The following is a 27,771-nucleotide window of genomic DNA, read 5'->3' as shown; positions in this document are numbered from 1 at the left end:
GGAGAATCTCCTTAATGAGGGCACAGACAATAATAAAAAATGACAGGAGTTCTAATCCTTCTCCACTCTATCTAAAACTTTTTCTTTTAGTTATAACTATATTTTAGTTATATTTTAAGCTCTATTCACCTTTTAGCAATGCACTTGAAAACAATCTAACCTTGCAACTCTGGTAGTGCAAAAAGGGATGTAATATCTAATTGTATGTTTGGACAGGTGGAAGCTTCTTGCAATTGCTTAGCCCTACTTTAGTAAACCATGAAGGCTCATTGGCACCCCACATATGTATTGGGGTGATGTTGTTACTAATACAAACATATTTATGCTGCACAATATTTGGAAATGATTGAACACGAGCACAGATTTGTGCTGGTGTGCTTTATGTGGCAGAGTTTGATTTGAATTCACAGTTTGACTCATACATTTGTTCAGCTGTAGGGTAGCATGTCCAAGTGTAACCCCCCATCACCTTCAGTGGCCAAATGCAACCCATTCCACTTTTGTGATAAAAGTTTTACAATAATAAATAAAAGCTGATCATTGTAGGCACCCCTCTCTGTGTTCTCTGTGTTCAATGATTTGTCGACACAGGACTTCCAGGGCTCAGGTAAGTAAAACAGAGGGGCTGGGGGGCCTCAAATTGTAAGATGTTTTTACACCTTAATGCATAGGACGCATTAATATACAAAACATAAATGTAGCGCTATGTTACAAACAATGATGAATGTACTATATAACTGGTACATATGATAAATCTGTGAATCCGTGTGATATAAAACGTGCAAACACAGTCTTTGTAAAGGTGTGATGATCCAAAGTAAATATTGAGTGATTGTGCTCCAATACTTCAAAACGTGAAAAAACAAGAAAGGAAGAAGCCGTCACCAACTGAAGAGAGGCTTACCGGAGAGATTGAACCCTGAGGAACATACGTTCGAGAGGGTCAATCAAGCATGTTGTAGATATGATTAGACCAGTCGATGTTGCAGCTCACAAACGACCTCCAAAACTTCAAATGGTGTGCCCAAAAGTGGATGGTTGGATATATGTATCGAAGTGACCCAACAATGGTCAAAAAACAAATGAGGAGTATTCAGAGGAGGAAAAAGAAAAAAAGCACATAGCGTGATACTGTATTACGAATATAATTTAATGCAGGTAGGAACACTTACATTATTAGATGTAATATACGCTGGTCAGATAAAAAGCGGCAGCCGATGCACGAGGCTGCGAAACGCGTCGGTTATCCCACTGCTGCCGCTTTTTATCTGATCAGCGTATATTACATCTAATAATGTAAGTGTTCCTACCTGCATTCAATTTTATTCATAATACAGTATCACGCTATGTGCTTTTTTTCTTTTTCCTCCTCTGGATACTCCTCATTTGGCTTTGTTTTTTGACAAAAAAACAAAGCCAATGTACCAGTTATATAGTACATTCATCATTGTTTGTAACTTAGCGCTACATTTATGTTTTGTATATTTTTTTTATCCACCTGTCTTTTGCTTTTGTAGCTGCTCACCTTCATAGACAGCGCGGAATTATTTTGCTTTTTGTTTCCATAGGACGCATTAAGGTGAAAAAACATGAACCTTTACAACCCCTTTAAAGGAAGTTGGAAAATAACAGACTTACTGGCCAGATAAACAGGTGAAAATTAAGGAAAAAAAGCCAATGCAGCCATCACATCTAAGAACTGATAAGCTGCAATATAATACATTTGTGTTTCAAGGTTTAATACCGCTTTACACTCTATTTACCAAATAGCGACTTGAGCTTATAACAAAAATTCCCCATGCTTTGGATGTCATGATTTGTTGCAGCGAGTCTCAGATGGTAATGTAATTTGATTATACCCCCAAACTGTGAAATACTGCTTTATTTCAAGTGCAACAAGTATCTGATATTGTAGAAATCACATAAGCGTTCTTACATGTCATATTAGCATTTACATCTCAGTTGGTTGTCAGAACACCTATGTATATTTTGTACAATGGTTCTTATAACAGTGTAAAAAATAAGGGGTGTCACCTATGGTCATTTCAATGCCTGCAGCATCAAAAGCTAGTTAGTCCATCTGCTTTTATGCTACAGAGCACTTTCTCACCTTGGCAGCCTATGTGAAGAAGCCGAAACCATACAGTATGACATCAAAATATGGAGGATTGGTGGTATAAAAGCATGATGAAGGAAAAACAGACAAAATGTATGAAAGATAGCACACAGCGAAATGGAAACTGCTGACCGAGAGATACAATCAAAACAAGTGAATCATTTCTCTATGAGTGCATCCCATGGAAGGAAGGAGATTGGAAAAAGGGAAGATGAGATTGGGCAAGAATGATCAAAAGCAGCGTGCTGTATTTGATTTGCTTTACACATCTGGTTGATATTTAGGTTAGTAATCAGAAAATCAATACAAATCAGCATGATATTTAGGTATACTAAGGGAAGGAGTAAAGAATTTTAATTGTATATTCTTTGTAATTTACTAATATATGCCTTTACTTCTGTCCAAGCTAGACTAGTTTACAAAGCTATATATGTGCTATATATATGATATAGGAGCAAAATCTTGTCACAAGTACACCATGTTGTCTACTAAACCATAACTCCCATGCATGATACTACTACAATCAAAACTCAAATTATTTCCCCCTTTCTATCAGTAACAGACCTCGTAGGACAAGAGTCAAAATAACCATAGAAGAGATCAAAACATGAAGGTTGGAACCATAAAGCTTCTTGTAGATTCCCCAGAGATATATTCAATGTGGCTCTTAACTAATCTGCCATGTAGTGTATTGATAAAACCTTTTAGTATATATATAAAAAAAAGAATATACACAACTGCCAGCAGTTTACTTAGTTTAACAGAAGTAGACTGGACTGAACAGGTTAAAACTGTAGGCAAAGATCCAAGGATTTCACGCAATTGGCTTGCATACTTACCAAACAACAACAAACCCATACCTGATGCACAGTACAGTCTGATGACCCACATGTATGGAATATAAACATTCATTTTCAGTAAAGCTCACAAATAGATAACTAAAATGACCAACTGTCATCAACTCTTATTGTTTTACAGACTTCAAGAATTATTTTACTGACCTGAATATTTTTTTATTTAATTATTTCTTCATAATATACAGCTTTTCTTATCTCATATGTTCTAAAGATATGCTAGGAAAAAAATCTGTTTTGTAATTTTTGTTAAACATACCCGGTGACCCCGGCAGTCCAATATCTCCCATAGGTCCTTGGTTCCCCTTAAAGCCAGCTGCTCCTCCAAATCCTGGAAGACCTCTGGAACCTGGTCCACCTGGAAATCCTGAATTACCCTTTTCACCTTTAGCACCCATTAGTCCAGGTCGTCCATCTAAGCCTGTAACACAATTGAGAATTTGTTACTGTAAAGTCAATTCAACTAAAATCTTCACCTTGTTATTGCTGTTGATCAAGGCTGTCAGATGGACAGAATACTGAAAAATACACATTGTTACCCTTTATGTTTCCAATTATTTCACAGCCTGTTCAATGTAATAAAATAAAAAGTAACAGAATTGCGCCACAGGATGAACTAAACATTGTTTTCCTATTGCAGCTGTTATCTAATTGATGTAAAACCATCAAAGCATATATAATATATATATATACAGGGCCGATCCGCCCTATAGGCTCACTATGCAAGGCGCTTAGGGCCCCGCAAAGCAGCAAAGGGCCCCCCAAATTACTAGAGGCCCCGCCTGGTAAGAAGTCATTTTCTCCCCCTCACCCCGCTTCTCAACTCGCTGGCTGCATGGGAGAAGAGGTAAGAAGTCAGCACCCCCCGCTTCTCAATTTAATGTAAGTTGTCATTTCCGACAGTAGAACACCCCCTCCCCCCGCTTCTCAACTTTAAGTACAAAAGGTATATACAACAAATTATATAAACATTGTAATGTATTTATGGCCGACAAATGTTGGATGGTTTTACACTATGAAAGTTATTTTCTCCTCTGGGTCTGCTCTTCTTATTTCCTACTACTGAATGCATACTGAATGAGATCACCTATGACAGCCTGGATGAGGTTTTCCTTATGCTGCACTGAAGGGCGCATTTGTGCTTATGTTGGTTTTCTAAACATACCAGCCATGAAATCTGGTGAGTGTTTGGCAATCTGCAGCGGAGGACGTTTTTTCATGGATGGTGGAGCATGTGTTTTTTTGTTTTATGTGCCACAGTTTTATGGTAATTTAGATTTTTATACACTATGGGTGATAGCTCTGTGTAATATATTGGATGTACTGTATAAAAGTAATTATTACCTCTTTGCCCATCAAATCCAGGGTCTCCACGAGCTCCCTTATCTCCTATGAATCCAGGCCTTCCAGGTTCACCAGCAGCACCAGGCTCCGCTCCCAATACTTCACCACGTGCTCCTTTGAAACCAGGCAAACCAGGACGTCCTGACTTGCCTGGAACTCCATCAATGCCATCCAAGCCAGGAAATCCAGAAGGGCCTTCATCTCCACGGGGACCTGTAAAGCCTGTAAATCATAATGTAGTAGAAATGTAAAAAATGTTACAAAGTGTAGGCATGTGTTATGTGAAAACTTCTTGTTATGATGCACAGCTGGTTCTTACCTTGTGGTCCTGGAAATCCACCAATACCTGGATCGCCTGGTTGTCCTTTACCACCATCAAAGCCACGGAGACCTGGGATTCCAGGGAATCCTTTTTCACCTCTAGGTCCTGTTAAAAATAATCCAAGTATTTATTTATATTAAAGTGGAGGTTCACCCAAAAACCTTTTTTTTTAACATTAGATTGAGGCTCGTTTTGTCAAGGGGAATCGGGTGTTTTTTTACAATCGAAGCAGTACTTACCGTTTTAGAGATGCATCTTCTCCGCCGCTTCCAGGTATGGGCTGCGGGACTGGGCGTTCCTACTTGATTGACAGGCTTCCAACAGGCTTCCGACGGTCGCATACATCGCGTCACGATTTTCCGAAAGTAGCCGAACGTCGGTGCGCAGGCGCCGTATAGAGCCGCACCGACGTTCGGCTTCTTTCGGCTACTCGTGACGCGATAGATGCGACCGTCGGAAGCCTGTCAATCAAATAGGAACGCCCAGTCCCGAAGACCATACCCGGAAGCGGTGGAGAAGATCGCTCTCTAAAACGGTAAGTACTGCTTCGATTTAAAAAAAACTACCCGATTCCCCTTGACAAAATGAGCATTTTGAACTCCCGCTTTAACTACTTTACTCTTTTAAAGAATTATGATTTGTTGATCTTAAACTAATTATGAAGTCATATGTATGTGATTGGTGCATTTTAAAGCTGTTCCAACCCTCATCCACGGCATTTATGATAAATTTCAGCAAATGTGGAATCACTAAGGTGAATCAAACTACAGGTACTGCTTTACTTTACTAAGTCTCATTAATAATTGAAATAAATATTAAAAAGACAATTGTATCATGTTAAACCTGCACAGCCGTTTTACATATTAATTGCAGCACTCATGCATTAGATTAAGAAAAATGCTGATACATTTTTCAACATACCTCGAGGTCCTGGGTCACCGGGCATTCCTGGGTCACCTGGTTCTCCAGCAATTATGCATGGTAAAGTGAGCCCTAGCAAAATACAAGTTTGTTAATTCCTAGCAAGAGACCTTGTAGCTCAAGTCTGTTAAATTCTGGATACAAGATAAAACGGCACGTGCATTGGATGGTTGATGCAAAAGCTGCAATGATGCTGTAATGTTTATTAGGAGCATGAATCACAGAAACACTGGTGAATATGGACAACAATGGTGAAATGCTATCACACTGACCACTTTTGTGATTAATATTACCTCCTCCACAAAGTGCTGGTGACAAGCACAGGCACATTCCTAAATATAACATGAGTAACTATACAAAATATGAACAAAGCCATGCTTTAATTTTATTATTGAATATAAGGTGCAGTTATATCCTGGCTATAACATATGTTCATTTGAATATATCTATATTTATGTTATTTTTGCCGTTTGCAAACTAAATTTAAAACATTATTCTGGGATGTTTGAACAATATGGATATATTATAACAAAATAAAAACCTACATTTTCTTTATGTGTGCAAAATAGGTAACTGGACTACAATGAGTCACCAGATTGAAAGGGGGATTATATATAGATATATACATTAGAAGATCAATTTAAATATATATCGAAAGCCAAAATCTTTTTTTTTTTTTCATTTTGGATAGAGTGTAGAAGGTTTAAACAATTATTTATTTATTTTTTGCCTCATTAGGGATTTTTTTTTTACCGTATTGCATTCTCTACATTTAGGTAAAAAACCTTCCAAGAGTAGCATCCCCTCAGCCCCCCCACTAACCACTTACCTGAGTCCAAACTCAATTCAGTGCTGTGCCCGAGAGCAGTGTCTCTCCCTTCTCACTGGACATGGAGGAAGCAATGGGAGCCATTGGCTCCTACTGCTTTCAATCAAACCCAAAGAGGAGTAAACGGGGGTGGGGCCAAGCCAGGCTCTGTGTGCCTATACACACAGAGCCAGTCACTGGAGCAAACCTGTCTGAAATAAGAAGGAGAAGGGGACAGTGTCCACGGGGGACCTGAGAAGAGGAGGTTTGAGGCCACTCTGTGCAAAACCATTGCACAGAGCAGGTATGTATAAAATGTTTGTTATTTTATTAATACAAAATTGCCTTTAGTAATGCTTTAAAGGGGTTGTAAAGGCAGATTTTTTTTCATCTTAATGCATTCTATGCATTAAGATAAAAAGCCTTCTGTGTGCAGCAGCCCCCCTAACACTTACCTGAGGTCCCTCTCTGTCCAGCGATGTCCATGAGTCCCTCGGTCGTCCGAGATTCTCCTTCCTGATTGGATGAGACACAGCAGCGGCACCATTGGTGCCTGCTGATGTCAATCAAAGTCAGATAGCCAATTTGGGGGTTGGGGCTCTGTGTCGGGATGGACACAGGGAGCTGTGATTCAGCTTGGGTGCCCCCATAGTAAACTGCTTGCTGTGGGGGCATTGAACAGGATGGAAGGGCCAAGATCACAAAAGAGAAACCCGAGAAGCAGAGGACCCGGGCTGCTTTGTGTCAATCCACTGCAACAGGGCAGGTAAATATAACATGTTTGTTACTTTTATGAAATAAAGAAAACAAACCTTTACAATCACCGTCCTGCAGATTCAACAGGAATTGAGGGATTATCTTTCCAATATGAAGGAAATCCCCTCTTAGTTATCACGAGAACATGTGTTCATATTAGAAGATTTTTCCTCCTATTCCTGTGCTGGTGGGAACTAAAAATGTTGGCTTTACACTCACTTTCATTCCTGGTGACATTGTCGATCAGGGAAATTAGAGAGAGTAAGGCCTTGTACACACGGTCGGTCAAAACCGATGAAAACGGACGGAAGGTCAGTTTTATCGGTCCAAACCGATCGTGTGTGGGCGCCATCGGTCAGTTATCCTTCGGTCAAAAAAAGAGAACTTGCTTTAAAATTGAACCGATGGACGCCTGACCGGCGGTTAGTATGCAAAAGCATCGGTTAAAAACCTGCGCATGCTCAGAATCAAGTCGACGCATGCTTGGAAGCATTGAACTTAATTTTTCTCAGCACGTCGTTGTGTTTTACGTCACCGTGTTGGATTCGATCGTTTTTTTAACTGATGGTGTGTAGGCACATAGGCCATCAGTGCGCATCATCGGTTAACCGACTGTGTGTACGCGGCCTAAGTCTCCCTAACAGGGACACAGACAGCATTAAAACACAAAGCAGTTATCACCCTCAACCACTGCATCGAAATCTAAAAAAAAATTGTTGACCTTAGGTATATGCAAGATAGAGTTAATGTTTAAGTCAAATAATACAATTATTTGTTTATGCAGGCATATAATAAATCATGTTAAGAGTAAATTTAAAAAAAAAATTCTAAGTTGCAAACTTCTGTGAATTGACTTTTACTATCCTCATTGTAACCCTAGAATATCTAATCTGCCAATTTTCTCTTTTTTCTATTTAAAGATAACATATGCCTAAGAGGTATGTTAGCAGAACTGTATTAGGAAATAGTGTAGGAATAATATCAAAAGATTATATTGGGCTCAAACAATTTAGTCTCTATCCTGGGCAGTACTTGAACCATATGCTTCCTAAAAGAAGCTTCCTAAGAAAAATGGATCTTAAAGACAAGCCATAACCCTTATACTGTTGAAAATTCCTTTTATTTCCCAGGGGTTCATTTTGGCTCTTATAGTTTATTCAAACTTTTTATAACATCAAAGTATAAGTGCACCTTAAAATGGTAGTGACTTAAAGAGTAACTCCGTTAAGTCCTGTCTTCATCGAAACTGGCCTTTGCCTGACCTCTATACTACTGCAGAGAATAAACCACTCTTTCAGTAAAAATAACACTTAATGTTTGATGTCTCTAACAGCTCTAATACAATCAAAAATACAATGTATTGTGTGTCAGTGTACCTGTGTTTTTCCCATGCATAACTAACTACTCTTCCACTGCTTATACTCAGTACTAATGCCTTGCACACGATCAGAAGTTCCGACCGTGTGTATACCTATCGGATTTTCTGAGGAATTCCATCGGAGTTTAAATAGAGAACATGTTCTCTTTTACTCTGATGGAATTCCATCGGAAATTCCAATGTGAGTTTGGTCGGACAAATGTCCGATCCTGTGTACAAGGCATAACTTTGCTTCCGTGTCCACTGGAGCAAAGTAGAAAAACACTGCACATTGGCATGGGGAATGTATGCCTCTCTCTCGCTCTCTCTGCAATTCTGGATGCCTAAACAGTCAATCATCTGACTCAAGCTCTATCATCAGAGGCAGCAGAGATACTACTTAGCTCTAGGTAAGCTTTAAAGAGAGAGATTTGGAGCTTACACAGACCTTCTTCACTTTGCTTGCTCTCCCCCCCTCTTTCCTGGACTGCATGCTTGGATGAGGGTCTGGTATAGATTTTGGGGGGGACCCCACTATTTTTTTTTGGCATGGGGTTCCCCTTAAAATCCATAGAAGACCAGAAGAGGCTGCTATGGATTGGGGGGGACCCACACTGTTTTTTTTTCAAAATTTTATTTGCCCAGCATTCTTTTGTTTACATTTATACACTCAGTGGGAAAGCCCGCTGACAGCTGATGAGTCATCAGTTGTTAAAGCGGACTTCCACCCAAAAGTTTCCACCCAAAAGGTTGTTAAGGAGCAGGCATCCCAGCCTGATCCTTAACAACCAGCTATTCTTCACACAGAATTTAAATCGGTTGATTGTTTTTCATCTGATTCAAATTCAAATCGTTCTGAAAATTTGGAATTCGGTAGAAAACGAATATACAAAACGAAATCAAACAAATTTTTATGAAATTTGTTACTATTTCATTCCGAGATTCGGATACAGCCGAAACCCTGAATAACCAAAAGTTTGTGTGAATTTATATTCGGACAGAAACGAATTGCACATGTCTAGTAAAGAGTGACAGGTTCACTTTAATGTATGACAGACACAGAAAGCCAATTATTCTGACTGCTTAGTTTAGGAGATCAGCCAAATACCTCATCCAAAAACAGCAGGACTGGAGTTCTTCTTTAAGTTTACCAGTATTTAGCCTTGCCTTTTACCTCTGGCAATGTGCTCAATTGCCAGCAGAATTTACGCAATATGAAATTGACCTGAAACAAGACTCAAAGACCTCAATGCTGTTTGCATGGCTATATAGGACAATGTAGGGATAAGGTTTCAAAAAGCATAAATGCCATCTGTATAATGGTATGAGAATAGCTTGTACAGTACTCATAGGTCTGCAAATTTTTGCTTCAGGTCTGATTGAGTCCGCACCATTAAACAGCAAGAGACCATGCAGCAGCATAGACAGGCAGCTTTCCATTTAAATTTACACCAGTCTTCTCTAGACACACTATCACAAAAACAGACTTTAATCATGGCTAGGGCACAAGTAACTGTAAAAAAAGGTCTACTATAATTAACATTTAAGGGGCAGATCCACAAAGATCTGCCCCGGCGCATCGTATCTGAGATACGTTACGCCGCCGTACCTTACCTGGCTTTAAATTGAATCCATAAGTTACGGCGGCGTAGTGTATCTCAAGCGGCGTAACGGCGCAGAATTCAAATGCGGCGAGTTGGGGGCGTGTTTCATTTAAATGAAGCGCGTCCCCACGCCGAACAAACTGCGCATGCTCCGTTCCTAAATTTCCCGCCGTGCATTGAGCTAAATGACGTCGCAAGGACGTCATTGTTTTGACGTGGTCGTAAATTACGTCCATCCCGATTCACGGACGACTTACGCAAACTAATTTTTTTTTTCAAATTAAACGCGGTAACGACAGCCATACTTAACATAGCAGGTGTAACTATAGGCCACGAAATAGCAGCTTTAAATATACGCCGGAAAAAGCCGAACGGAAACGACGTAAAAGAATGCGACGACCGCTCGTACGCTCGTGGATCGTCGGAAATAGCTAATTTGCATACTCGACGCGGAAAACGGCGTGAACGCCACCCAGCGGACGCCGAAGAATTGCATCTTAGATCCGAAGGCGTATGAAGACGTGGTCGTATCTTGTTTTGAGGATTCAAAACAGAGATACGACGCGGGTAATTTGAAAGTACGCTGGCGTATCAGTAGATACGCCGGCGTACTCGCTCTGTGGATCTGCCCCTAATTGTTTTAATTCTCCAAATGACTGTTATATTCTTGTTATAAGTTTAGATCCTTTTCCGTACAGTTACCTATGTAGCAATTTACAAAAAATGCTTTAAATGCAATATATTATGAGTGTTAGCGATTATTTACCAATAAATGAATTGTGCAGCTATGATGACACAACACATACACAATATAGTAATACAATGACCCAAGGAATGAGTTATAAGCAAGCTTATAGTTATAATTCTAAAAATGATCCTTTGTGATAATAATGAGATAACATTGTGAGTTCAATTTTTTTGAAATAAAATGCCCAAAAGGCGATTAAAGGAGAACTACAGTAAAGGCAGAAATAATCATTATATTTAATAAATAATTGGTTACTGAAAAGTTCACTGCATATTTCATTTGTAAAATGTGAATTTAAGATTTCAATTTCTAACACACTTACTGTGTCGGCAGTGACTAAATTTATTCAAGTGGAATGCAGAACATTTTCGTGCCGAGAATACTTTGGGATTCTAGGGTTTCATTTTAGTGAATGCTACATTTTGCCTGTTGTTCTCCTTTAATTAGAATGTTTTTGAATGTTTGTCTGTATATGCATGATGAAATAGTTACTCATCCATGAACACATTACTACATTACTAAAATGACTGTCATGCTGTGTATCAATGACCAGATGTGACATGCATGCAACTCTAGAGCTTCTTCCCAGCAAGAGGAGATCACTTGGATCTCATAGTTGCTCTTTGACCTCTAGGAGCTATCCTCTCACCTCCCTTTGTGACTAAGTCTCCATTACCAACATTGTCCCCGCAGCAGCAGTCACCTATACCAGTTAAGCAAAGGAGGAAAGGTTAGACACAGGTCAGAGGAATCCACAAGAAAGAAAGCCTTTGGCAGCACAATTATATTCACAATGCATTATGGTGATGGTTTTTATATTCTCTTGTAAATGACTGATAAGTTAATTTAGCAATCATGTTAAAAATGTCTCCATTTTAATAAGCCTTTTTTCAAGCACCTATATCAAAAATATTGAATGGCAGTAAAACATATTTTATTGTATTGCCCTGTAATAAAATGTGGGTAATAAGATATGGGTAACGTGATAAATAATTTACTAAAGCGCTGATACGAATATTCATTTATGATAATTAATAAAAGATAAATAAATGATAAAAGCTGCAACCATTAAAAAGTGTTCTGACACTGTGATAAATGTGATAAAATTGGCAATAGTGCACTTCAATCAACCTCTATATAATAATAAATAAAATAAATAAGTGTGGGAAAGCTGATCCCAATGTGCAAAACAATTAACTGGTGATAACTGGTATCCCAGTGAAACATATACAAAGACCAATATATGAATGAATACAATTATGTCCACCAATCAGTTAGCCTGTTTTGATAGTATAAGGTGTTGGTTCTCAAACGATAATATTCCAAATAAACACTCCTGCTAGCAACCAGTTCATCTGCCAATGATCCTGTTGTTTCCCTTTGATTTTTCCTCGAAGTATCCTCATGCGTGTTGTTTCTCATACAAAACAAAAGAAATGCATCATTGCACAATGATATAAACTGACGTTAAGGTCTGTGGTGCATGTAGATCCACTCACATTTAAACAGATTATTGAAAAAAGTCACGTCACGTGCAACGCGTCGGGAGGAGCCTAGTGACGGCATCTATTGTGTTTGATTACACTGGATGCGGAGTGAGGAGGACACACGCTACTTGTGCCTGAACGTTTTACAACACGCGCTGAATAATCTGTTTAAATGTGAGTGGATCTACATGCACCGCAGACCTAATGTCAGTTTATATCATTGGGCAATGATGCATTTCTTTTGTTTTGTATGAGAAACAACACGCAATAGGATACTCTAAGGAAAAAACAACAGGATCATTGGCAGATGAACTGGTTGCTAGCAGGAGTGTATATTTGGAATATTATTGTATGAGAACCAACACCTTATACTATCAAAACAGGCTAACTGATTGGTGGACATCATTTTATTCATTCAAATATTGGTCTTTGTTTATGTTTCACTGGAGTAGCATTTATCACCAGTTAATTGTTTTGCACATTGGGATCAACTTTCCCACACTTATTTATTTTATTTATTATTATATCCTGTGTCTAATAAGAGGTTGATTGAAGCGCACTATTGCCAATTTTATCAAATAAGATATGGGTATCTGCACAAGTTAGCAAATTTTTCCTCATTTATTGGAACACATCACACCTGAATTAGATCTAAAACAACATGTTAACCCGCATTTGATGCTAAATGGATGGGGCATTCCTATTAGTACCGACCACACTCAGTGAAACAAAGTAGCAGCATACAGGCAAGGAAAAAGATGTACACTTCATGTGTTTTTTCTTTTGGGCTTGTTTTTGTATTTATTGTATAGACCACTGATCTTTAGGTTAGATTATATGTAAACCCTTACAATGGACATTTTTTATTTGCTTCCTTTTGGTTTAAAAAATATATCACAGAATGTATTTCATAAGGCCTCATCACGATTATGTCATTAGCTACAACATATGTCACATTGTCTAAGGGGATGGTATATGCTGTAGGCATATATTGTGAAAATATGTTGTGGGTCTTGTTTTACATTTTGGACTTTAGTCCATAGAATTCAATGAACTACAGCTATGTGACCTCGCTCCAAAATGTGATTTTAACTTGTCTGTCCTGCACTTTAATCGTTTCAAAAATTTCCACTAAAATACTATTATCACATCACCATCTTAGTGAATATATTTGGCTGTTTCCACATGTTAAATATGCACAAAGCAGAAAACTGAAAATAATATATTAAACAAGCAAAAGCTGAGGAAAAATAAAGCTGTATTAAACATTATTATAACCGAAATACAGAAAACAGAGAGGCAGAAATCACAGCAGGCCCTCAGAGAGTGTTCATGTTGGAATGGATCCCTTATCAGTAATCCTTGTGGGTGTCCTCTGGAGACCTTTTCCAGCTGTTTTAGTGTCACCAAGAATATGGTTAAATAACATAGATTGTCCTAACAAAGCTGATTGAAAAGACAAAAAGACTGTTCGCCACCTGCAAACTGACATCAAACAAATTTAATGTAATACACAAAGAACATATACATATATATATATACTGTATACAGTGAGGGGAAAAAGTATTTGCTCCCCTGCTGATTTTGTATGTTTGCCCACTGACAAAGAAATGGTCAGTCTATATTTTAATGGTAGGTTTATTTTAACAGTGAGAGACAGAACAACAGCAAAAGAAAATCAAGAAAAAAGTTATCAATTGATTTGGATTTTAATGAGTGAAATAAGTATTTAACCCCTTCGCAAAACATGACTTAGTACTCGGTGGCAAAACCCTTGTTGGCAATCACTGAGGTTAGACGCTTCTTGTATTTGGCCACCAGGTTTTCACCCATCTCAGAAGGGATTTTGTCCCACTCTCCTCTCCTCTTTGCAGATCCTCTACAAGTCATTAGGTTTTTGAGGTTGACGTTTGGTAATTCAAACCTTCAGCTCCCTCAATGTATTTTCTATGGGATTAGGGTCTGGAGACTGGCTAGGCCACTCCAGGACCTTAATGTGCTTCTTTTTGAGCCACTCCTTTGTAGCCTTGGCCATGTGTTTTGGGTAATTGTCATGCTGGAATACCCATCCACGACCCATTTTCAATGCCCTGGTTGAGGGTAGGAGGTTCTCACCCAAGATTTGACTGTATATGGCCACGTTCATTGTCCCTTTGATGCATTGAAGTTGTTCTTTCCTCTTAGCAAAAAAACACCCCCAAAGCATAATGTTTCCACCTCCATGCATGACGGTGGGGATGGTGTTCTTGGGGTAATAGGCAGCATGCCTCCTCCTCCAAACACGGCGAGTTGAGTTGATGCTAAAGAGCTTGATTTTGGTCTCATCTGACCACAACACTTTCACCCAGTTCTCCTCTGAATCATTGAGATGTTCATTAAAAAACTTCAGATGGGTCTGCACATGTGCTTTCTTGAGGGCGCTGCAGGATTTCAGTCCTTCATGGCATAGTGTGTTACCAATTATTTTCTTGGTGACAAGCTGCCTTGAGATCATTGACAAGATTCTCCCCTGTAGTTCTGGGCTGATTCCTCACCTTTTTCATGATCATTGAAACTCCACGAGGTGAGATCTTGCATGGAGCCCCAGACTGAGGGAAATTGACAGTTATTTTGTGTTTACTCCATTTGCGAATAATCACACCAACTGTTGTGACCTTCTCACCTACCTGCTTGCCGATGGTCTTGTAGCCCATTCCAGCCTTGTGTAGGTCTACCAGTGGCGGCTGGTGCTCTATTTTTTTGGGGGGGCGCAAACAAAACCCCAGTCAACCCCCCCCCCCCCCCCCCCCCCGCCACTCGCAGACAATGGGACCTGCAGACAGACAGAGAGACAGATAGATAGATAGACAGACAGATAATAAAACAAATAGATAGATAGATATAGATAGATAGACAGACAGATAATAAAACAAATAGATAGATAGATAGATAGATAGATAGATATAGATACATAATTAGATAGATAAATAGATAATTAGGCAGATAGCTATAGATAGATAGATAGATAGATAGAGGGAGGGGGAGGGAGCGAGAGATAGAGCTATATATAATTAGATAGATAATTAGATAGACAGACAGACAGATAGATAGATAGAGAGACATAGCTAGATAGAGCTATAGATAAATAGATAATTAAACAGATAGATAGATGGAGGGAGGGGGAGAGAGATAGAGCTATAGATAATTAGATAGATAGATAATTAGACATACAGATAGATAATTAGATAGATAATTAGACAGACATATAGATATAGATAATTAGATAGATCGATAGATCGATAGATAGATAGATAGATAGATAGATAGATAATCAGACAGACAGATATAGATAGATAATTAGATAGAGAGCGATAGATAGATAGATAGATAGATAGATAGATAGATAGATAGATAGATAGATAGACAGACAATTAAACAGATAGAGAGAGACAGAGAAAGAGAGAGAGAGAGGGAGAGCGATAGATAGATAGATAGATAGATAGATAGATAGATAGATAGATAGATAGATAGATAGAGCTGTAGATAGATAAAGAGATAGAGCTGTAGATAGATAATTAAACAGACAGATATATAGATATAGATAGATAATTAGATGGATATAGATAGATAGATAGATAATCAGACAGACAGCTAGCTATAGATAATTAGATAGACAGACAAATAGATAGATAGATAGATAGATAGATAGAGACATAGAGATATAGATAGATAGATAGATAGATAGATAGATAGAGACATAGAGCTATAGATAGATAGATAGATAGATAGATAGATAGATAGATAGATAGATAGATAGATAGATAGATAATTAAACAGACAGACAGATATATATAGATAGATAATTAGATAGATAAATAGATAATTAGGCAGATAGCTATAGATAGATAGATAGATAGATAGATAGATAGATAGATAGATAGATAGATAGATAGATAGATAATTAAACAGACAGATAGATATAGATAGACAGACAGATAATTAGATAGATAAATAGATAGATAATTAGACAGAGGTAGCTAATAGATAGATAGATAGATAGATAGATAGAGACATAGATAGATAGAGACATAGATAGATAGAGAGAGAGAGAGAGAGAGAGAGAGAGAGATAGATCTATAGAGAGAGAGAGAGATAGATCTATAGAGAGAGAGAGATAGATCTATAGAGAGAGAGAGATAGATCTATAGAGAGAGAGAGATAGATAGAGCTATAGATAGATAGATAGATAGATAGATAGATAGAGACATAGATAGATAGAGACATAGATAGATAGAGACATAGATAGATAGAGAGAGAGAGAGAGAGATAGATCTATAGAGAGAGAGAGAGATAGATCTATAGAGAGAGAGAGATAGATCTATAGAGAGAGAGAGATAGATAGAGCTATAGATAGATAGATAGAGACATAGATAGATAGAGACATAGAGCTATAGATAGAGAGATAGATAGATAGAGAGAGATAGATAGATCTATAGATCGAGAGATAGATAGATAGAGCTATAGATAGAGCTATAGATAGATAGATAGATAGATAGATCTATAGAAAGAGAGATAGATAGATAGATAGATAGATAGATAGATAGATAGATAGATAGATAGATAGAGCTATAGATAGAGAGATAGATAGATCTATAGATAGATAGATAGATAGATAGATAGATAGATAGAGCTATAGATAGATCTATAGATAGAGAGATAGATAGATAGATAGATAGATAGATAGATAGATAGATAGATAGATAGATAGATAGATAGATAGATAGAGCTATAGATAGATCTATAGATAGATAGATAGATAGATAGATAGATAATTAAACAGACAGATAGATATAGATAGACAGACAGATAATTAGATAGATAAATAGATAGATAATTAGACAGAGGTAGCTAATAGATAGATAGATAGATAGATAGATAGAGCTATAGATAGATAGAGCTATAGATAGATAGAGCTATAGATAGATAGAGCTATAGATAGATAGAGCTATAGATAGATAGAGCTATAGATAGATAGATAGATAGATAGATAGAGCTATAGATAGATAGAGCTATAGATAGATAGAGCTATAGATAGATAGAGCTATAGATAGATAGATAGATAGATAGATAGATAGATAGATAGATAGATAGATAGAGAGATAGATAGATAGATAGAGCTATAGATAGATCTATAGATAGAGAGATAGATAGATAGATAGATAGATAGATAGATAGATAGATAGATAGATAGATAGATAGATAGATAGATAGATAGATATGGCTATAGATAGATAGAGAGATAGATAGATAGATAGATAGATAGATAGATAGATAGATAGATAGATCTATAGAAAGATAGATAGATAGATAGATATGGCTATAGATAGATAGAGAGATAGATAGATAGATAGATAGATAGATAGATCTATAGAAAGATAGATAGATAGATAGATAGATAGATAGAGCTATAGATAGATAGATAGAGAGATAGATAGATAATTAAAGAGAGAGAGAGAGAGAGAGAGAGAGAGAGAGAGAGAGAGAGAGAGAGAGAGAGAGAGAGAGGGGACAGGGGACAGGCAGGACAGTCAGATAGATTAGATAGGCAGACAGAGATGAGAGATTTGTAAAGCACAGCTGCAGGACGCAGGCACTCTAAGCCCTCACACACAGACAGGAGATGTGAAGCACGGCACCCTCCCCCCTCCCTCCTGTCCTCTCTCAGTCCGATCACAGTACAGGCTGAGCATACAGCATAAGGTACTGGACATGGATGGGGTGGACAGGGACACTGGACAGGACAGACAATGAGACAAATAAAGTGTTTTTAATAAAGTTAATTACCTTAGTCCTCCTGGAGTCAAAACCGAAGTAACACTGCCCTGGGGAAAGCACCGCCCATTTCCTTCTGCAGTGAGGAAGCAGCAGGACCCAATTAGAGAGGAGAGTGGAGACACTGGAGAGTGATTGGCTCATGGCGCACAGCACATAGCCACAGAGCTTAAAAAAAAACTGCAAATGAAGCGTCTTGCCTGCTGCATTGGCATGACGCTTCAATGATGCTATAGCAGTGCTCTGAGTCTTTGACCGGCGCTCACCCTGAACATGCACCGTCTTAAAGGACCTTTTTTTTTTCTTAAAGGGCCCAAAAAAAATTTTTTTTTTTTCATTTTTTTTTTTTTTTACTGGCTTTGGGGAGAGGGGGGGCGGCGCCCATGCGCCCCCTATGGACGGGCCGCCACTGAGGTCTACAATCCTGTCCCTGATAGGGTTGCCACCTCATCCCTTTAAAACCGAACACATAGTAATTACACAGGTTCTGTGGCTGATTAAGGTGGTAATCAAGCTCACTATGTGCCTTATCTGCATTAAATTAGCCATGGAACCTGTGTAATTCATATGTGTTCGGGTTTAAAGGGATGAGGTGGCAACCCTAGTCCCTGACATCTTTGGACAACTCTTTGGTCTTGGCCATGGTGGGTAGATTGGAATCTGATTGATTGGTTGCTTCTGTTGACAGTTGTATTTTATACAGGTAACCAACAGCTGAGATTAGGAGAGCTCCTTTTAAGAAAACGCTCCTAATCTCAGCTGGTTACCCGTATAGAGGACATCAAATACATATTGCACTCATTAAAATGCAACTCAATTTATAACTTTTTTAAATGCTGTTTTTTTCTGGATATTTTTGTTGTTGTTCTGTCTATCACTGTTAAAATAAACCTACCATTAACATTATAGACTGATCATTTCTTTCTCAGTGGGCAAACGTACAAAATCAGCAGGGGATCAAATACTTTTTTCCCTCACTGTATATACAGTATCTCACAAAAGTGAGTATACCCCTCACATTTCTGTAAATATTTTATTATATCTTTTCATGTCACAACACTGAAGACATGACACTTTGCTACAATGTAAAGTAGTGAGTCTACAGCTTGTATAACTGTGTAAATTTGCTGTCCCCTCAAAATAATGCAACACACAACCATTGATGTCTAAACCGCTGGCAACAAACGTGAGTGCACTCCTAAATAAAAATATCCAAATTGGGACCATTTAGCCATTTTCCCTCCCCGGTGTCACGTGACTCGTTAGTATAAGGTGAATTTTCCTGTGCTACTATGGAGCAAAGATTGAAAAATTAGGGGTGCTGCAGACACCACCTACTAGTGTCAAACAGTCGGTATAAAAAAAAAAATCAAGAGTTGGTGTTGCGCTCCCAAATAATTTAAATAAAACAATAATATGCAGCATGTATAAGATGGTTTTCAGATAAATAAATAAAATGAAATGTACTTTGCATGAAAACACGAGTCCAATAAATCATATAAAGTGATAATTTGCATAAACAGTAAAGTGCAAAATGATGTGCTGATCAGGTGAATGGAGTAAATAAATACAACGCTTTCAATTAAAATGAATGAATATAAATATTATGTATCAAGTTCAAAAGAGAGTCCATGTAAACTATAAAAAAAAGTGCAAATGGTGCTGGTGAATTGCAGAAAAAACTCTTCTGGATCCAAGGTGCAGCGTGCAATCTAAAGGTGTTGTGTAATGACAACAGGTGGCACTGTGACTTCTGTGATTGTGGGTCTTCGGTGTAAGTAACACCTGTTGGTGTGCTACCTTCTTACCTTACTGCTGTAAGGTAAGCAGCATTGAGATAAAGTAAGGAGGGGGAGGGGTGGTTTCCTGCGCAGAGCCTAATAGGTGACGGACAGACACCGGAAGTGACATTTAGGTCTGGAGATCGCTGCTGGATCTTGGAACATTGTAGAGAAGTAGCACCTTAGTGCACTTCATGATAAAAACAAATAAACAAATGATGTTGTTTATTGAGAATACATCACATCACGTGTTTATTCCAACACCAAGGCCATGTGTGCATTCTTTTTTGGGAACAATATTCTGCATATAAAGCATAAGTCTTCTGCTAGCATCAATAAAATACAACAAATTATGGGAAAAAATACAGTATATCTAACACATATGTGCATTTACAAAAAAGCTGTGAAAATGTATCATCCCAGCCTACTTTAGTCCTGTTGGGTCATTTATTATGTCCCTAAAAGCACAGGGAGAATATTATGGACCAGAACAACTCCTATCAATGAATAAGCATGCATTGTACATTTTTAATATGCCGAAAACTTTAAAAAAAAAGGCAGCTAAAAGATTATTTATGAACTAACAAAATTCCTGGTGGAGGATGATCAGAAATGGATTGCGGATTTGTATTTAGCAGTGTAGGCCAGCTGTAATGGTTCAATGGTTGATCAGTGAGTCGCTCCAGTAACACAGGTGAACAGCTGAACGATTGAGGGGTGGGACCAAGGACCATAGAAAAAGGGCCACCCCACTGGAAATAAAGTACTCTAGTAGAAAGCAGGGAGGGGCTCCCCACAGTAGCTAGGTCTTCTTTAGGAAATGCATGCTATAAGGCTTTGGCCCAACTGCCTGCATGCTGTTTCTGACAGAAGAGGGCACTCACATGGCTGCAGATTCCCATCTACTTCTGCCTCATCAGGTGTGACCTCTCTGAGCTGCTGTGGGGGAGGGGAAGCTGAGAAATGTATACTCCTTGGGCATGTCCCGGAACCCAGAGAGTTGTGGGAAATGTTAAAGTGGCCTGCGTCTGTATCTGAACATGGTGAGTAAATAAGGCCCTAAACTATGACATAAATCAGTTAAAGCATATATTTACATTCTAAATAAGGATGTAAAAGACTAAGAAAATTTAAATATAATACTTCCAGAATACTTACCGGGTGGTCCTAGATCACCTGGCCGCCCATCTTGTCCCGGTAGCCCAGGATCACCAGGAAGACCACGGGAGCCAGGTAAACCCGGAAAGCCAACACCAGGAAGCCCGCTTTCTCCACGACGACCTTTTAGGCCTAAGGGGCCTGGGAATCCCTTCTCACCAGGATTACCAGGTCCACCTTCACCCTAAAGTTTAATAGTATAGAAGAAAATAGAAATAGAGATCCTCAGTGCACATCCAGCTCCATATGAATTTCAAAATGTATGCATATAAATTCATATTACAGTGAGGGAAAAAAGTATTTGATCAGTATTTGATGATTTTAATGGTAGGTTTATTTGAACAGTGACAGACAAAATAACAACAAAATTATCCAGAAAAAACGCATTTCAAAAAAATTATAAATTGATTTGCATTTTAATGAGTGAAATTAGTATTTGATCCCCTATCAAGCGGCAAGATTTCTGACTCCCAGGTGTCTTCTATACAGGTATCTCAGCTTATTACCAGTATGAAAGACACCTGTCAACAGAAGTAATCAATCAATCAGATTCCAATCTCTCCACCATGGCCAAGACCAAAGAGCTGTCCAAGGATGTCAGGGGCAAGATTGTAGACTTACACAAGGTTGGAATGGGCTACAAGACTATCGCCAAGCAGCTTGGTAAGAGGGTGACAATAGTTGTGTGTGATTATTCACAAATGGAAGAAACACAAAATATCTGTCAATCTCCCTCAGGGGCTCCATGCAAGATCTCACCTTGTGGAGTTTCAATTATAGTGAGAAATGTGAGGAATCAGCCCAGAACTACACAGGAGAACCTCGTCAATAATCTCAAGGCAGCTGGGAACAACATAGTCACCAAGAAAACAATTGGTAACACACTACGCCATAAAGGACTGAAATCCTGCAGCGCTCGCAAGGTCCCCCTGCTCAAGAAAGCACATGTATAGGCCCATCTGAAGTCTGCTAATGAACATCTGAATGATTCAGAGGAGAAAGGGTTAAAAGTTTTGTGGTCAGATGAGACCAATTTTTTTTAGCTCTTTGGCATCAACTCAACTCGCCATGTTTGGAGGAGGAGGAATGCTGCCTATAACCCCAAGAACACCATCCCCACTGTCACACATGTAGGTGGAAACATTATGCTTTGGGGGTGTTTTTCTGCTAAAGGGACATGACAACTTCACCGCATCAAATGGACGATGGACGTGGCCGCGCACCATCAAATCTTGGGTGAGAACCTCTTTCCCTCAGCCAGGGCATTGAAAAAGTGTTGTGGATGGGTATTCCAGCAAGACAATGACCCAAAACAAACCACCAAGGCAGCAAAGGAGTCGCTCAAGAAGAAGCACATTAAGGTCCTGGAGTGACCTAGCCAGTCTCCAGACCTTATACCTATAGAAAATATGTGGAGGGAGCTGAAGGTTCGAGTTACCAAACAACAGCCTCGAAACCTTAATGACTTGGAGAGGATCTGCAAAGAGGAGTGGGACAAAATCCCTCCTGAGATGTGTGCAAATCTGGTGGCCAACTACAAGAAACCTCTGACCTATGTGATTGCCAACAAGGGTTTTGCGAGGGGTCAAATAGTTATTTAATTCATTAAAATGTCAATCAGTTGATAACTTTTTTTTTAAATGCGTTTTCCTGGATATTTATGTTGTTATTCTGTCTTTCACCGTCAAAATAAACCTACCATATAAATTAGTATCACTTGCGTAGTTTCTGTTGTCATGATTTAAAAAGTGTAAACACAGTTGATTGATAATAAATGGCTTCAGTCAAATTCTAACCATGAGCGAAAGAAAAGTGTTTGTGTTATCATTCATATTCTCTGAAAAATGGCCAAGAAATCACAAATTCTACCAGGGTATGTAAACTTATGAGCACAAATGTATACTTGAAAGGAAGGGAAGGTTTAAAAGGTGATTTAGAAGGGTAAAAATGCACTAATTGCCAATACCAATACTAATTAGATCATGTCAATTTCAGGTTTGAGCGCTTGAGATTGCTAAATCTGAACCTAATTTACAAAAATTCTTTCCATTTTTTGAAGGTCTCTAACTGGTCCACTTCACACTATTTTCCCTATACTTCATATATTTAGGTTATTGTTGAAGAGAAAAGAAGCCTGTCTGGGGTATTGTATGAAATATAGTTACCCTTTTTTATTTCTCTATCCTTACCTAACATACATGAAGGTGTTTGCTATGGACTGCACCGACTTTTTTTAGACCCTATACCTCACTTTTAAAGTGTATGGCGATGAAGCTTATTGTGTGTCAGAGACCATGAATATATCACTAGGTACAACATTCTGAGATGTACTAGTTCAGTGCAAATCATTTAAAGTTTTCAAACTTTCAAAGTTTTTCGTCTCCAAAAATTATCTGAAATATGAGTAAAGTTGGACAAATTAGAGTGGTGTGCTGCAGTAGCCGATTTCTACACTATTCTAAATAATAGCATGGAGCAAATTGTAATTCTGAAATAAAGAAGTCTTACTATATTAGGATTCTAGTGGCTAGCACTTCTGCCTGGCAGCATTAAAGTTGTCAGTTTGGTACCCCTCTTTTCTCCCACACTCCAAAGACATGTAGGTAGGTTCATGTGCTCCTGTCTAAACTGGTCCTAGTATGTGTGACTATGAATGTTACCTTAGACTGTAAGCTCCTTGAGGGCAAAGACTTATGTGAATGTACAATGTACTGTATATGTCAAGCGCTACATAATTTGTTGGTGCTATATAAGTACCTATAACAAATAAAAAAATAGGAGCGCTAATCATCTGAATGTGAAACTTACAGGGAATCCTTTACGACCTGGCAAACCTGGGAGACCATCTCTTCCCGCCCTTCCTGGAAGTCCAGGAGCTCCTCTAAGTCCCACAGCTCCAGGATCTCCACGAACTCCACGACCCGATGGGTAGACCGGTTCACCCTTTTCTCCTTTAAGTCCTGGAGCACCAGCACCTCCAGAAGAGCCCTACACAGAAGAAAAGCAAAAAAAACAAAAAAAAAAACATTTTTTTTTCAACTTCGCTTATGATTTATGATATTTGATTGGAAATATTTCTAATTGTTAGACAAATTGTTAAAGCATTATTATAAATCTAAATTAAATCTAAATTTCACTAGTTTACAAACAACTCAAAAAAAATAATTACAAAGTCACTTACTGGAGATCCAGGTGGGCCAGATGAACCCCTCCTTCCTGGGTCTCCACTAGGTCCTGGAAATCCTGAAAAGCCATTGCTTCCTGGTGGTCCTGGAGGTCCAGGTGGTCCGACCCTACCACGATCATTATCTATGCCTCCACAAGCACAGTCACCAGCATCACCTAAGAGGACATATAAGTACCAAAATTATCATGTGTTACATTGTCATAACTTAACGTAGAAATATGGCCTCTAAAAATTTGTGCAGCAGAACTGACAGTTTCCTCTTAGTTACCCTGCAAAGTCCCACAAATACCTAATGTGGCTTCTTGTGCTAATGTGACAATGATCCTGCACTGCTCCTGAATTTAAAGCAGAGTTGTCACTCTCATGTATCCTGTGTCTGCTTGCACAATAGTGGGATGAAAAAATGTTCCAGAATGCATAGCTATCAGCGTTGGAACGCATAATTCATAAACTTTCAGCTGTCAGCAATTAGCTACACCTAATCCTGCCCATGTTTCTGCATAGACTGAGTTGCCTCTGTTGGAACATTCCCAGTGAGCTGCAGTGTCTGAAAGGGGGAGCATGTAGGACACAAACAAAGAAAAATCAGCTCAGTCAGGGAAGGTAGAAGATTTGTATTTGCTTTATAAAGCTTGTGTACATAACTGAATTTGGTATTTTTTTTAGAATGCCATACAGAGGACTTTAGTTGTACTTTAAATGGTTTAAGTCATATTTGTATCTATCAAATCACCTTCAAATCCCTTGGATCCAAATCTCCCTGGAGGACCTTGTGTGCCCTTCTCCCCTGGTTTTCCAGGCTCACCGTTTTCCTTTATTCCTTCAGGACGGCCTATAAATATTTATTTTTGGGGAAAAAATGAATAGTATTTTTTGAGAAAAACAATAAAAAATGTCAGGCATTGCTACAAAAGAATCTATTCTAACATTTTGTAACTTAAAGCGGAGTTCCAATGACATATATCATTTTTTTAATCCATCTGTTGCAATCATAGTATGCTAATGATGCACTCATTAGCCTAGTAAATTGCGCCTCTATTGTTCCTATTTTATCAAAAAACTAACCTTATATTCCTCCTGCTTGGGCATTCCTAGGTTGCCATCACAATGGGCAGCGTCGTCGGAAGTGCCCGCCCAGTTGTGATAAGCAGAAGACATACACCTTTACTCACTTCTGGTTTCAAAATAACGCAATGATAGCCCTCACCACTGCCCACTGACTCCTGGGAAAGAATGACACACATCTACCAGGAGCACTAGCGAGAACCGGCGCCAAAGGGAAATTACGTGAATTGCTGTGGAGATGGAAGTGGCAGAATACAAGGGACCCCATAGCAACAGTGCAGAAGGGGTGAGTAAAAAATAAATAAAACAAATGTCAAAATGTTGTTGCTGAAGGATTATGCTGTTTTTTTTCAGTAAAGTAAATTTTATGGGTGAAACTCCGCTTTAATCAGGCTAATGCTAGTGTTAGCATTTTGTCTACCAAGCTGTTCTATCCAGGAAAGGCAAAAAGACCTACAAACAGGTTGGCTTTGGACTGTTTTTCTTATTTCCTTGTGATTTAAAACATTCAGGCCCAGATTCTCAAAGGGCTTACGACGGCGCAACGCAATGTACGCCGTCGTAAGTCCTAATCTGGGCCGTCGTATCTATGCGACTGATTCTTAGAATCAGTTACGCATAGATATGCATTAGATCCGACAGGCGTAAGGCTCTTACGCTGTCGGATCTTAAATGCAATTATTTTTTTTGCTGCTAGGTGTCGTCTCCATCGTTTTCCCCGTCGAGTATGCAAATTAGCTAAATACGCGAATTCCCGAACGTACACGCGGTTGACGCAGTGAAGTTACGACGTTTACGTTAGATTTTCGCGGCGTAACGTTGCCCCTGCTATATGAGGGGCAACCAATGTTAAGTATGGCGTCGTTCCCGCATCAAAATTTTTAAATTTACGTTGTTTGCGTAAGTCGTCCATGAATGGGGCTGGACGCCATTTACGTTCACATCGAAACCAATGACGTCCTTGCGACGTCATTTGGAGCAATGCACCCTGAGATATTTTACGAACGGCACGTGCGCAGTACGATCGGCACGGGAACGCGCCTAATTTAAATGGTCCACGCCCCCTACCCGGCTAATTTGAATTAGGCGGGCTTGCGCCGGGTGATTTACGCTACGCCGCCGCAACTTTACAGGCAAGTTCTTAGTGAATAAAGCACTTGCCTGTAAAACTTGCGGCGGCGTAACGTAAATCAGATACGTTACGCCCGCCCAGTTTTACGCCCATCGACGAGAATCTGGGCCTCATTTTGTATTGTTTTTATAGAAGCGGTTTAGAACCGTGTAATCAAATTATAATCATATATGCAAAGATTCTGATGACCTTCATAACATTTTCTGAAAATTAAGAAATGTTGGTGAGATTTTGTTTAAAAAAGCAACTAGCAAATGTTATGGAAATAATTGAAGGTACATGTTGAAGAAGAGGGTATATAAACTCATTCACAGTGGATAATGGGCTAAAACAATAAAAACAGAACAAAATGGTTCACATTATAGGAAATTTACACTCATCTGGAGACAAAAGATCCAATATAGCAGGATTCTATACAACATTTGGAAGTGCCGATTAAAAATCTGAGAATTTTTTGTTTAAGCAAGAGTAAGGCTGGGTTCACACCTATGCGAATTGGATGTGGGTTTCACAGGAACACTGTGCATCTTTGGCTCCGTTTCAGGGCCGAATTCAGGCAAAAATTCATCCCTGATCTGTCCCTGAAATGGAGAACTGGGATGCACTGGACCCCTGCTGCAAGCCGCATACGTTGGAGGTGTAAGCCCAGCCTAAAGAATCCAAATAAAGGCATTCCTTATTAATCCTCATAATAAATATCTGCTCTGTTGGCACTGGACAATTTTTTCAAATACTCGTAATGCTCCAGTATATGACAATAAATGGTGCTGGTTCAATTGCTTAGAAAATGTTATAAAGATAACTGATCTTTAGCAGGATTCTGCTTGAATATTTGTAGCGTGTTCAAAAGTCTGTACATGCTACACCATGATCCTAAAATAAGGTTCTACTGTAGCTTAAATAATATACTGGTTGTTAAATATGTAGAAGAAATTATTAGTAACTAGAAATTCGTTTTCCTATTTTCCTATTTTGAGTAATAATAATATGGAAAAACAGAGCTATTGAGGAATATACAGCAATAGTGATATAATGGTGTATTATGTGTAATGATCAAACCTAAACCTTTGCTCTCTGCTAGTTATACAGTAAAGAATATCAGGAATATTTTCTATGTTTCTAAAAAACGATCAAATAAAATCAATCCTAAATGCAGCATGCAAAGTAAATGTAGCAATGTAAAGAAAAGCAACAGTAAAAATGTATGTTTTGTTTTTTGTAAAAAAATAAAATAAAATGGTATTATTTCTAACTGCTTCTAGAAACATTATTAGTATAGTTGCTATGGGCAACATTATTTTCAATAAGCACCACTGTGTT

General features: G+C 38.6%; 1 protein-coding gene across 2 annotated transcripts in view; it reads right to left on the bottom strand.

Annotated features, from left to right (window-relative positions):
- The window catches only part of COL4A6 (collagen type IV alpha 6 chain), a 294,723-nt gene that overhangs the window by 32,299 nt on the left and 234,653 nt on the right, over positions 1-27,771 (bottom strand). Inside the window, exons 21-29 of one of the 2 annotated variants that reach the window (XM_040323905.1) lie at positions 24,988-25,086; positions 24,249-24,409; positions 23,876-24,055; positions 21,068-21,251; positions 11,480-11,533; positions 5,558-5,629; positions 4,634-4,741; positions 4,315-4,536; positions 3,230-3,391 (exon numbers count right to left, since the gene is read on the bottom strand). In XM_040323905.1, the coding sequence (XP_040179839.1) occupies positions 3,230-3,391; positions 4,315-4,536; positions 4,634-4,741; positions 5,558-5,629; positions 11,480-11,533; positions 21,068-21,251; positions 23,876-24,055; positions 24,249-24,409; positions 24,988-25,086 (1,242 nt within the window). The remainder of the gene's footprint in view (positions 1-3,229; positions 3,392-4,314; positions 4,537-4,633; positions 4,742-5,557; positions 5,630-11,479; positions 11,534-21,067; positions 21,252-23,875; positions 24,056-24,248; positions 24,410-24,987; positions 25,087-27,771) is intronic. The other variant, XM_040323906.1, reaches the window with a different exon arrangement.

This window comes from Rana temporaria, chromosome 9 (assembly GCF_905171775.1).
Source record: "Rana temporaria chromosome 9, aRanTem1.1, whole genome shotgun sequence".
Lineage (NCBI taxonomy): Eukaryota > Metazoa > Chordata > Amphibia > Anura > Ranidae > Rana > Rana temporaria.
The sequence above is the reverse complement of the archived record's forward strand: the minus strand, read 5'-3'. Positions and strand labels throughout refer to the sequence as shown.